Source organism: Phaethon lepturus, unplaced genomic scaffold (genome assembly GCF_000687285.1).
Source record: "Phaethon lepturus isolate BGI_N335 unplaced genomic scaffold, ASM68728v1 scaffold9074, whole genome shotgun sequence".
NCBI lineage: Eukaryota > Metazoa > Chordata > Aves > Phaethontiformes > Phaethontidae > Phaethon > Phaethon lepturus.
The window spans coordinates 12,642-25,636 of NW_010535429.1; the positions used below are offsets into that span (position 1 = coordinate 12,642).

At 35.9% G+C, this 12,995-nt stretch overlaps 1 protein-coding gene across 1 annotated transcript in view; it reads left to right on the forward strand.

Annotated features, from left to right (window-relative positions):
- LOC104619798 (matrix metalloproteinase-16) overlaps positions 1-10,185 on the forward strand; it is a 22,382-nt gene extending 12,197 nt beyond the window's left edge. Inside the window, exons 3-4 of the mRNA XM_010285809.1 lie at positions 1,491-1,606; positions 6,066-10,185. Of these exons, the coding sequence (XP_010284111.1) occupies positions 1,491-1,606; positions 6,066-6,400 (451 nt within the window). The 3' untranslated portion in view covers positions 6,401-10,185. The remainder of the gene's footprint in view (positions 1-1,490; positions 1,607-6,065) is intronic.
- Positions 10,186-12,995: the final 2,810 nt, after the last annotated feature.

The following is a 12,995-nucleotide window of genomic DNA, read 5'->3' on the forward strand; positions in this document are numbered from 1 at the left end:
TAAATGTGAAAAGAGAAAATGCAAACTAAGGATGAAGAAATACAGAGTCAAAAGATGAGCAAGAACTGGTTGCAATAGCATTGATGTCAGAGCTTTGTTTACTGCTTCTACATGTTGTTTCTTTCTCCATGTAAACTCTGAAAGATGTTACATTTCAAAACAAAGAGCATTGTTTTATTGGCTGGTTACTGATGCATATGTGACTAGATTAAGAAATCAGACTATAAAAGTAATTTATGCATAAGAAGGAAAAATAAATACAAATGTTTTTTAATGCAATTTGCCAATTCTTAACCCATTTGAAATCTACCACCTTTTGATTTCATTGACATTTTAAAACCAGAGAAATGCCGCATAAGGAGAAATACAAAGGAGGTTAGATCATTTTGTTTCTAAAAACAACTAAGATGTGAATTGATTAGAGTGTCCAAGTACCTTCGCGGGGACAAAATATCATCCACTTAAGGACTCTTTAATATGTCAGAAATGATCATAGCAAGGATTTCTAAAAGATGAAAGCAAATGAATCCAAATTTAAAAAAGGGTCAAGTTTATCTTGTCAAGAAAATCAGTGACCAGATTATCAATGAAAGTGATATATTCTCAAGCTTTTGATGTCCTGAAATGGTGAGTGGTTGCCTTTTTATGTAATTTTGCACATGAATAAAACTGATTTTTGGGAAAAAAAATTCTCCAAGAAAACTATACTCTAAATTGGTATGCTCTAAATTAGTGGAGAAATCCAAATATGAAATGACCCACTCATTATATCAGGATACACAGTGATATTAGAGATACAATCTGTTAATTCTTTCGACCAGCTTATAATAAGGTATACATAACAATTTAACCAGCTGCATAAAGACCAAGATATTATCAACATTATCTGTAAGTGTAAATAAAATCACAAGTGTAAATACTTCTTACATGTTCAGGTTACCTAGAATTTGCATGCTGAACCTTTTTAAATTGTAGAAAGGTTGACTGACAAAAAGGCACAAAAGCAGGTTGAATTTTGTACTATACTGTATCTATTTAATGATAATGATGTGAAAAGCTATTGTAATGCATACATATAAAGAGTTAAATTAAGATTGCTGAGAGTATTTTAATCTGAATGTACTGTCATTGTCCTGATTCAAATGTTATTTAAAACATTAATGTATTTTTTTTGCATCTCTGTGACTCTGTGCAGAAGTCCTAGACATCAGAATTGCTGCAATTATAAGTGAGGTGCATGCTGATTGAGTTGTCAAAGTGCAAAAATCTTTTATCTTTTTTCTGCTTACATGAAACAGTTGTCCAGTCAGCAAATAGATTTCTTTGTAGTGTGGTAGTGTGTTCAAAGAAAAGAAGTCAAATGTTCCCATTTGTGGTTAATGAATGTAGCAAATGTTAGAAGGAAATAATATGTAGTTATTATTCATCTGCTCGTCCGCTATTTTACAAAAGCTTTTTTTTTTTTTTTTTTTCCTTTAAAAAAAATTCAGGTACTGGAGGTACAGTGAAGAAATGAGATCCATGGACCCTGGTTATCCCAAACCAATCACGATTTGGAAAGGTATCCCAGAATCTCCTCAGGGAGCCTTTGTCCACAAAGAAAATGGTATGCAAAAACATTCCTGTTTTAATGTTTTACTAATACCTTTTATGTAAGATAGAATAGTAGAGGGGTGATTGATTGACTATTCAGGTTGAGTAGTAAAAGAATTCTTGATTTATTAACAGAATTTTTCCTGCTATAGAACTTGCTGTTGTGAAAACGGATGTTTGTTTCTATGTACGTTTTAAGACAATGGATAAAAATGTTTCAAATTTAGTATCATAAACCTTCGTTTCCATTCTTTTTTTTTCCTTATGTCTTAATTCACTTAATTATTTTTGTTCTCTGCTGAATTATAGTATCTCGTAAAACAAGCTTCCTAAACACAGTATATCTCTATTGGAATTGTCAAGGTGTTGGCTGCTTAAACTGCTTAGAAGGTATTTCCTTCATTCTGAACAACTAGAAAATGGGAGCAAAACCTTTATGTAAGCATAAATATCCCTAGGCATCTGTGTAAATCAAAGATGTCATAAGCTCATGGCACAGAAATGCAGATGGCAAGTATGTTCGTATGAAGCGCAATATTACTTGTATCAAGATGCATCATCACATACAGGAACCTAGAATCTCAGCTGGCCACACCTCCCAGTGAATGAGAGAAGACAAAATCTCCTCCATCTTATGAGAATTCAGGGCTACCAAGGGCCTGCTGGCCTCAGTTGTACAAAGTTTAGATCCCTTTAACTGGAATAAAAATATGCATTTGTCGTCACTTATTGTTGGAGAATTGTTGTATGGCATCTATGATTTATTTATTAGTCAGTTGTGAGTTGTTCCATTTGCCTTAAAGACAGCACATCTATACATTGCCATATTATTTTAATTTCCTTTTAATAAGCAGATAAAAAGATTTATTTCCTTGTATAAACCTTTTCAGTCTCCTATTTCAACCTCTAACTTGATTAAATAATTTACCATGGAAATGTTTGAGTTTGGTTTTGGGGGTGTTTTTTTGTTTGTTTTTTTCCCCAAAAATATGTTTATTTGCTTCCTTACTTTGTCTTTGTTTTATCCAGAAGCAGAAACCCTCTCTGGATTCTGGCGTTTTGGTTAGACTAGATTTTTTTTTTGTCGTTTTTTTCTTTGTTTGGTTTTTAACTGGAAAGTAGATCAGTCAAGATGATATCCTGTTTACTGTAAATACACATATATGTGGAAATGGGCACAAACATTATGTATGCACAGACAAACATAATAGATATAATCTCTGCTTTCTTCCCTTCATTACTTTTTAAGCATATTTTTCAAGATTTACATCCAAAAGGAATTTGAGAGAGATACACACACACACACACACACATATGTATGTATGTATGTATGTATGTATGTATATATGGGTTTGTGTTTTTTTCTTACCTTGGTTACATTCCCCATAAGTTTTCTGTAGTGGGCTCAGGTACATGTGTCTCATTACAAACAAAAATTATCTTACCGTAACACTCAAACCAGTGGTTTTGAAAGCACTGCAGAGGCAGAACACTCATTCCTAAGGCAGGAAAGACTCTTGGTCACATCAAAGACTATCAAAGCCACGGGGGTAAAAAAGAGAAGTGGCTTTGATGTGACCAAGAGTCAGGGGAAAAGAAAGAGAGCATTCTTGGGCTTCTCGGAAAGCCTAAAAGGGCCCCAGGGCAGAAAGAGGGACTGAAAATGACACCATAAAGTTCCCAAGAAGACCACTAAGACGTTTTCCCTGAAATCAAGAAAATAAATGTTTTTAGAAACAGTTCACAACTCCACTGTTGCTTGTATGAGGAGAGAAAGAAACAAAAGCAGATGCAAATAAGAAGTACCACAGTTTAGCTGGAAAGAAGTTGATTACATTTTGCCTGAAACTTTTCCTTTCTTTGGGCAGAAACAGAGCTGACAAGGAAGTTTTACTATATACCTTTGTAATGGAAAATCTGAAAGCATGTCTTCTGGTTAATCCATTTTGTTTTAAAGAATACTTTTTTCTTTCCTTTGTCTTTCTATTGTGTAAACTATGCAAATGAACACCTGCGATAAATCAGATCATAAAAGGGTTTGCTTCACTGTCCACAAAAATTTGGGGTATTCTTGCAGTAAGAGGCTTGGGAAAGATGAGAAAAAACAATTTCCTACTCTAGTCAGCATCCTGACTCAGTGTCCTAGAAGCTCGGCAAGGTACGGGTAACATCTTTGCAACTCTCCCTGCTACTTCCCATATTGTGATTTGGTTTCTAACACTGTGGTAGAAACTCTTAGAAGGGGGTGAAGAAGAAATTTCCTTTCTGTTCCTTCATGGACTCTGAGATCACCCAAAGTTCTCCAGATTGGAGATACCTTTCTGCAATGAGAGCAGCATAGAAAATCTCACCTCCCAACTAGCAATTCTCCTAAAGTGGATAGTGGGGCAATTTTTAGAGAGAAGAGAGAGAAAAGGTAGTCTACTTTATTAGCCCATTGAGCTTTTTTTGTCTTCTGCTTACTACCACTCCTAATTTGTGTTTCTATTTGACACATTAGTGACTGCTAAGCTGTCTGAGTCAGGCATTGCGCTCACTGCTCTCAGCTAGCACCTGGAACATTGTAAGGAGCAGCTCCCAAAGCAGGCTCAACAAGTCAAGCAGATTAGATAAAGTCACTTTCAACAGTTGTGTGAAGTCACTTGTTCTGCCATGAGAAGCAGTAAAACTACTTAGTCTCTTAGAACTGCCCTTCTCTGCTGGTAACTTCCATCCTTCAGCTGTTACTTACTGTTATTCTGGTTCCTACCTCAGCAAAATGACAGAAAAGTTTAAACTACCTTCAGGGTTTACCAGTGGAAAATATACTCCGATTGAAGAATTTTTAGTGGATCTATAGGGACTGGTGAATCCTTTGCTGCTTTGATTTTAACAGTTTTAATTTGATATTTCAATGTATAATAACAACTAATACTAACTAATGTCAGTATTCTGACTTATATGTACCCCATATGTATAGATACATGTATTCTGTATATGTATAAGAATGTAGATTTAGAAATGTCATGTATGTACACTGCTTTCTTACATACACGTTGTTATATGTAATACAAAGATAGGGTAAACCTGTGGCTCAAAATGCTGAAATTTTGCATTTGATAATATTTTTCATTTAAACTATGGATTGCTTTAAGGAACGTTATATATGCTAAATTTTTAAAAAATCATAGTATTTAAAGAATTACAGTCCTCTTTTTTTGTTTTCTTCCAAACAGAAGACATTTTGTGAACAAGCCTCCTAACTACTGTTTTGATATAGCTCAGTGCTTTGCTTTTCTTTTTTCTTTTTAACCAGTATTATACCTGTCTATAGATACGCTAACACATTCGCAGTTAATAAAACTGCAAGGGATTAAGGAAAGGAAAACACTACCTGTTCAATGGCTAAGGCGACCATTAAAATAATATAAATAGGTAATGTTAGAAGAATGTTCAAATATTCTAAATATTCTGATAAGTGGGAGTAGGTGATGAAGATTTTTTTACAGTTTGAGCTGCAAAATATACTATCAAATCATTTTTTTTAGAATTGAAAGAAACTAACTGCTGTTTGAATAGCTGTTTACTAATATTATCTCCAGATAGCCAGTTACTGATCTTTTCAGGAAGCGTTGTTGAAACGACAAATAGTGCTCAATCTGCCTTAGCATTCTTAGTGGCCTTTAGTACTGCAGGAAATAAGCTGAGGTCTATAAAGTGAAGGTAAGGAAAAATCCAGCTGCTTGAATTCAGTTCATAAACAGTAGGAGGAAGTTCACCCATCCTGAAGGTTTTTTGCTTGCCATATCAATGCCACTTTTCAGCGGGGATAATAAAGTAATGTAGATTTTTGTCGAGGAGTCAAGTTGGGTTTTTTTTTTCCCAGTTAGCATGTTTAGTAATAATATTGGATTATGCCTGAATGACCAAATACCAGCTCTTTGCAGAAAACTTAATCTGGTTACACCTGTTTTCTCTCGGCAAAGCTGCTGTTATTTCATCCCGTTTCCTCCTTCTGAAGTACGGCAGTAAGTTATGTGACATTAAAGAGGGTCTGTTCTCATTTCTGGCTAGCACAGCATTGCGATTTGTTTCAGTAGACTTCCCATCTTGAAGAGGTTGTGATGCTTTAAAGTCCCAGCCCTGAGGATTCCAACTCTGGTTGGGTTTTCAGTGAATGAACAAATCAGCTGGACCCTGGTTTGTCAAAGATCATATTCTCCGGAATACCTTTATTTTTCTGTAGCAATGGAAGAAAATAAAATCCCAGTTTACTGAATTAAAAAAACCCACCCCAATGTTAGATTTTCTAGAGACAGTAAAGAAATGAAATTTGTAAAGAAGATTTGAAAGTGCTATAACTGAAATCTATTCCTTACAACTTGTTAATTTCTTAATTGAAAATAATGTTATACCAGTAGTTTCAGTCATGTTGTGTTGATGATATGGTTTGATCCGATATGACCATGAATAATTGAAATTTTCTTCCTCAGGCTTCACATATTTCTACAAAGGAAAAGAGTACTGGAAATTCAATAACCAGATGCTTAGGGTGGAACCTGGCTATCCCAGATCCATCCTCAAGGATTTTATGGGTTGTGATGGACCAACAGATCGAGATAAAGACCGACACAGCCCTCAAGATGACGTTGACATTGTCATCAAACTGGACAACACAGCCAGCACTGTGAAAGCCATAGCCATTGTCATTCCCTGCATCCTGGCCTTGTGCCTCCTTGTCTTGGTTTACACTGTGTTCCAGTTCAAAAGGAAAGGAACACCCCGCCACATACTGTACTGCAAACGCTCTATGCAAGAGTGGGTGTGATGTAGGGTTTTGGTTTTTTTCTTTCCCAGGAGTTTGTGGTAACTTGAGATTCAACACAAGAGCTGTTATGCAGTTTCCTAGCTAGGAGCGGGCATCTGTCAGTCAGAAACAGAGCTGATCTTTAAAACCCAGGGGGTTGCCTGTCCTGCGCATGAGTGGCGATTCGCTCAGCTGGGAAGCTTCCATGATACACAGTATCTGCTGTTTCTTCAGTCCTTTGTCTTTTTTTGTCATTCGATTCTAGGCCTTTCCTCTGCACGCTCAATGCCCTATAAACTATCAGGATTAACTAATGAAGAGGAAAAGAAAAAATCTCCAATGTTTCTACATTTTTCCCTTAAGGCCTGTTCCCCTTTGAAAAATTTTTTGCTGAAAGTAAATTTTTTTAGAAAAACACAACAACCTACAACAGAACTTTCAGGAAAGTGAGAAGACCCAAAACAGCTTTGTCTCCAAAGAGGATTGCTTTCTGTCTGCTACGGATAAAGTCCTATACTCCTACTTCCAGTTTTGTCAGGTGGGAGACTTGGATGACACGCAGGACTTCAGACTGTTCGGACAGCCATTTTCCAACAAACAAGGGGCCAAAATATCTGCAATATAGTAACAGCCTTAATAATACATTCATTTTGTGTTTTTTACAGCTGCTCTGGGCTACGTCCTCAATGTTTTAAACTCATTTATATTCATTACTGTAGTCAAGCAGAACCTTTTTATTGGTTGGTTTCATTTTTGATTGGTTTTCCTGCATAATCTTTCCCAAGCTGTACCAAGCCAACTGCCCCAGGCCTTTCACAGGTCTGACAGGAGCTCTCATTCCAAAGCATGGTAAAAAGTAGTGTGTCTCTGAAGCGGATTCAATGAACTAAGCAACAGTCATGCTATAGAGAAACTTGACGCTGGTATTACACTGGTGGTGTAACCCTTTGAGAACTATTGCATCTCTTTCCAGAGTCTGGCGGATACTAATCTTGGTTGTCATTAAATTTTAGGATTGTGTTTGGGTAATACAGGTTTTAAAAGAAATCAGTTTTTCAAAACATGTTTCCTGTGACTGCAAGTAAGCATTTTTAATTATTTGCATTATTGATAGAAAAGCGTTTGTAACATAAATAGAAAACAAAATATATTTACCAGCTACTTTCTGGTTAAAGGAACCAAACCTATTTTCATAACTTCTACCACTTACCAAGGATTTTTCTGAACTGGCAACAGTTTTATAGCTTGGCCTTTTATCTTAAGCATCTTGAATTTCTCTTTTAAACTATGTTGCATGATAATTCAATTTGCCTCTGCAGAGGTGGAGTTACAGTTTCAAAGGAAAGATAAAATGAGGAATCTGATATTGCATGAGTATCCTCTGGTTTGTTATCCCTTTGCATGTTCACCATAGTTCTCAAAGGGTTAATCAAATTTCTGGCCTTCAGCCGAACATGGTATCACTGACAGAGCCAAGAGACCACCAAAGCATTTTGTCATTCTGTGTAATTTGTTCTAACAGCAGTATTGTCATTTTCATGTGACCTGCAGAGCAGGTTTGTATCAATATTTTTTTCCTAGAGAAAAGTCAGCAACTGACAGACCTCTTTATTGATTTTAGGAGCTGCTTCTTGCAGTGATAGGCTTTACAGTCACTGGGCTGTGAACTTATTAAAGATGGTCAGAACGATGCACCCCAAAAGTCAGACCCCTGGTTTTTTATGAAAGCCAGGAATTGAGGGGAGTAGCTTTTGCAACAATGAACAGCTTGCCTTGAACTTGATTATTGACCTGTTGACTGTCATTACCGAGTTAAACATTGTCTTCTGTGAACAGCTTCACTGTCTGAATTTCCTTAAAGTGTACTGTCCTCTGTCTTTGATCTTTGACCTTTAACTTGCAAACTGGCACAAACTGAAGGGAATCTGGTGTTGTGAGTGAACTGAGACAAGTTTTATTTCTTAAAAGGCCTGATAGACATTACCCAAAATTCGAGAAAAAAACGTTGAAGTGTTTTCATAGAAAAGAACTGACATAAACTAAAATATTTATGATAGATCTGTAGAAGGGTATTTTGATATGTATACATGCACACTCTAAAAATGAACTACAGTAGAAGTTAATTTTTATTTAACTTGAATACAATTTTCAGTATAAAATTATCATTTCTACAAATAACTAGTTATTAATGAAAAGGTTATAGGAAAGTATTAAAATACTTGAAATGGCCAGTATTGGCTTTTACATAAAATGAAACTTTTATACTACATTCAAACAATTTCTTACTGGTTTCTTAATCCACATAGCTGGATCACTTTTTAGAGAGTGTAGGTATATATACATATATATTACGGTTGTTACTATTATTTTGGTAATGGATAGCTTGACTGCCTTGAATTTATATTTATATTGAGCATAGCATGAAAAATAGTATGCCTTTTTGTTCAATTACATGATTTTATATTGATTTGAGGACTTTATGAACATGCGTGGCATGCTATAAAGCATTGCAAACTTATTTCTTAGAGCATAAACAGATATACATATGTATGGCTAACAAAAATGAAGATTAGAAAAAGATATAGTTTTACAACAAATATGCAATGCAGATGGCATTTTGGAGATGTTTTGTAGAGGTACTGAATACTGTAGGTTAGAAGTGCACCAGTATCAGCCCATAGCATTATTTAGTAAATCCAATTCAGTTGTTGCTGAAAATATAGATTAATTGACAGTTAAGTAACATAGGATATTTACTGCACATCAGCTCATTTGGTGAACTCGGAATTCTATGCCTGTTTGTCATATATATTAAAATACGTGTATGTGTGTGTTTGTGTACTAATAAATGCACACAAACCCACACATACACATACATGCATATTTTAATCCATGGAGAGATTTTTGTTGTCAACAAACTACTATAACTTATGTTCTGCTACAGACAGAACAAAATGACTCATGTTGCTGTTCCCATTTTTTTCCTTGGATAGTTGGTGGAAAATACTAACAGCGCTACTTATTCTGCATTTGGGTTTCCTCTACAATAGGAGAACTTACATTATCTTTAAGTCAGAACAGCATCTCATCTGATTTTTTATTCACTTGAAAATTTCACTTCAACTTTGAAATATCTTTCATGGCAGCTTTAACTTTTTGTGCAACTGTTTCCCTGACAGTAATGAAGTGCTGAGCATGTTGACTGTTGTTCTTTGATAAGGTTACAAAAATGTTTGTATTTGGAGAATTTAACTTTAATTATGCAGGAAGGTAAGTGTGATAAGTCTAGTGCTTGGTATATGGTACATCATAGATACATGAATACATGATAAGTTGATTGTTTAATCTATTTTCTTTTACTTAAAAGTGCATATATATTATATACAGAGAGGGAGAAAAAATAATATTATATTGGCATGTTTATGTCATGCAGAGCAAGATGGTGTCAGCATTTCTATTACATACTCCTATTTTCAGTAGGTTATAACACAGTCATAAAGGTTTGCTTTAAGTAAGAGATGTAGGAGCAATTGTGTTCACTGTAACTCCCAAATACATACTGGTTAGTTTCAAATTACAGAAGTCCAGAGTAAATTAGTGATGTCACCTGATTTAGTTTTGAACTCAAATAAGTAAAAGTTCTAAGACAATGTCATTTTCTGAACCATTGTTTTTCTACCAGGACCTATAATTATGAGAATTTAGAAAAAACAAATTGAAAGTATTTTCAGTTCTGCAATCTGGGTTCCTGCTCATGTGCCGTAACTTTTTTCATAAAGTTTTTAATAAACATTTCCATATTGCTATTGTCATGATCTGTACTGTGGAACAATACAAAACTGAATATGCATTGTGTTACAGTCTATCAAGCTGACTATACAGGGTTGTGTATCTTCAGAGTACTATGGTCTGTATGATTCAGGAGGCTAGAGCAGATGACGGCAGTGTTTCCTTTGGCCTTTTAATGTATAAACCTATGAAAAGGTTATTGACTGTAGACAAAATTAATTTTTATCAAGAAATACATTTTAAAAAAATATGTAACTCTATATTTACTGGATAGGCTGGGATGGAGAGACTCAAATGGCTCCAAAGGAGCCCTTTCAAGTCTCCTGAATAAATGTAAAACATATTTTATATCTTCCACTGAATTTTTGTTCTTTTTCTTCTTTCAAAGTGGGGCAAAGGGAGGGGATAATTAAAAAATAAAGAATTTTTTAAGTCTAATTTTGTGAATGAAAATAACATAAACTAATAGATTCAAACATAAGGGGCAGACTTACACTTTTTCTTGGAAGTGTATTTCACCTCCCCAGTTTTTTGGTCAAGACTCCTGTGCCATTAGCACTGTGAGTTAAGAACAGAGTGTAAGGGTTAATTTTTGAATTTTCAACCTTTTTTTGAGGGAGGGTGTCTTACTTCACAATCTTAATGTCAGTTAAATGTAGCTTTTGGTACCAAATTATATAGAATTACATTCTAGCTTGTTGGTTAGAAAAAAAGTGCGTAGAACAGAAAGTAGGTTTGCCTATAAGCAATGGAATCATTACATTCCTATTCTGGTTTTTTGCATTTGAACCATCGCTAGGGCAAACCTTAAAAAAGACACATAGGAAGCTGAACAGTGACTGATCCAGGCACTGCATTTTTAAGAAAGTAGAAATGTAAGCTACCACACCATTAGCAGCCTAAATTGGAGATAGCACAAGATGACGGGCTGAGGAGCAAGGATATGACTGCAGGGGCTTGCTCTGTCCTGGCTCCTGTATCTTCTCACAACATGACCTAAGTTCTATCATCGATTGCAGAGGTGGAGGAAGCCGTGGAAACCGTTGCAGTAGGAGATCTGAAGCAGCCATTACAGGACAATAGCTCCCTGTCGCCTTTTGTTGTTGTCAAGACTGTCTTCGAACAGCTCTATTTCCAGAAGTGTAAACAGATGACTGCAGCCCTATGAGCCACAAGGAAAATTATTATTGTCAGTGGAGGGAGCGAATGTCACTGGCCACTTCGGTGTTCGGCTATGCTGTAAATCAATTAATATTGTGTGGGAGCTGAGGAACAGATAACCTGCTATTGAACACAGTGCTGTAGCCGTGACGGATACACCAGCACAGTAACGTCAGGCGTACTTCCTTAGCTCACACTACAACTGCTGCAGACAGAGTGGTTCACATAAGACCATTTAAACATATGTCAGTTACAAAATCAGGTCTAAATGAACCAGATACTCATAAAATCAATCTCTGATTTATGCATGCAAATCAATGAATTGTCTGCCACTGGCCTCATGAAAAATGTAATGTGTGAGTCAAATCTGTCTAACCCATTCTTGTGACTTGCCATCTGAGATGTCAGAGGCTGTTAGAGAAGGGCATTGTCATCAGTGCCATCAATGCTGAAAATGGCTGGTAAACATCAAAAGCATACCATCAATTGTTGCAGACTGGCTCCATTTGATGTTTGATCTAAGGTAAAGTCTAATGCTAGGCAGTATAAATTCTGCATGATGTGGCATTATTTGATTTATATATGTAGCTGGGAATGCCCAGTGATAATCAGGAGATTGTATTTTGAAGGATCATCAGTATGTGACCAGCAAGCATCTGTTCCTAAAATCAAAATGTATTTCAAAGAAGCACGTAGACAACATTAAACACATGCATCATAAACAGGTCTCGTTTCCCAGTATACATAAGCTTTAGCATATCAGCTGCAGATTATAATCAGTTTATTAACATTTGCAGTTGCAGATGGCCATTATGTCTTTGCAATATGACATTCTGTGAGAGGTGTACATAAAGTATGTTTGCCCCGTGGAGATAGACTCAAGTACTGCTCTGGTCTGCCCACAGTACAGATGAAATAAATTTTAGAGGCAGAGAAGACATAAATGAAGAAATGCTGATGTAAACTAGCATGTTAAGACAATTTTCTACCCTTGGATGTGCATGCAGCATAGTGCTACTTGCTGTCACAGTAAAACTACATAAACAATAATCGTTACATATGACAGCCATTTTTGACGGCACAAAGCTTTCCAGTCACACAGCTTAGTTTCTTCTGCTTCTGTAGAATGACATTGTCCACAGATGATAATTATAATAGCCACCACATAAACCAAAGTTTTCTTTTAGCTAATAGTTTCTACCCTATGAAATTGCATCACATCCTTTTTATAACTACAACCTTAACTTCCTTGGTGAGCTATCAGCATAACTTAATTCATAGCCTTTCATGCCCATTCTATTTTTTTGCTGTTGCAGTGAAATATATACTGAACATTCTCTCCATCTTGCCATCTGGCACTAACACATGGAATAATCACTTTCATTCTGTGCCATGCACGTGTCCTGGATGATCCATTTGCCCATCCCTCATTATAGGAACTGGCTTTCTGGGAAGTAGGATTAGCAACAGAAGGCTGGGATGAAATAACTTCCTAAAGTACCTGATTAGCCCTTAACAATATGGCAACAGAGTTTGGAGAGTTTTTAGTGAAGTATTGTATTACTTAGCCACCGGCAACAGAACAGGGTAGCTCTGCCAATCAATGCATGCCCAGATGAGTTCACCACTTGAAAAGAACGATGTGTTAAGTCAGAAAACAATCTAA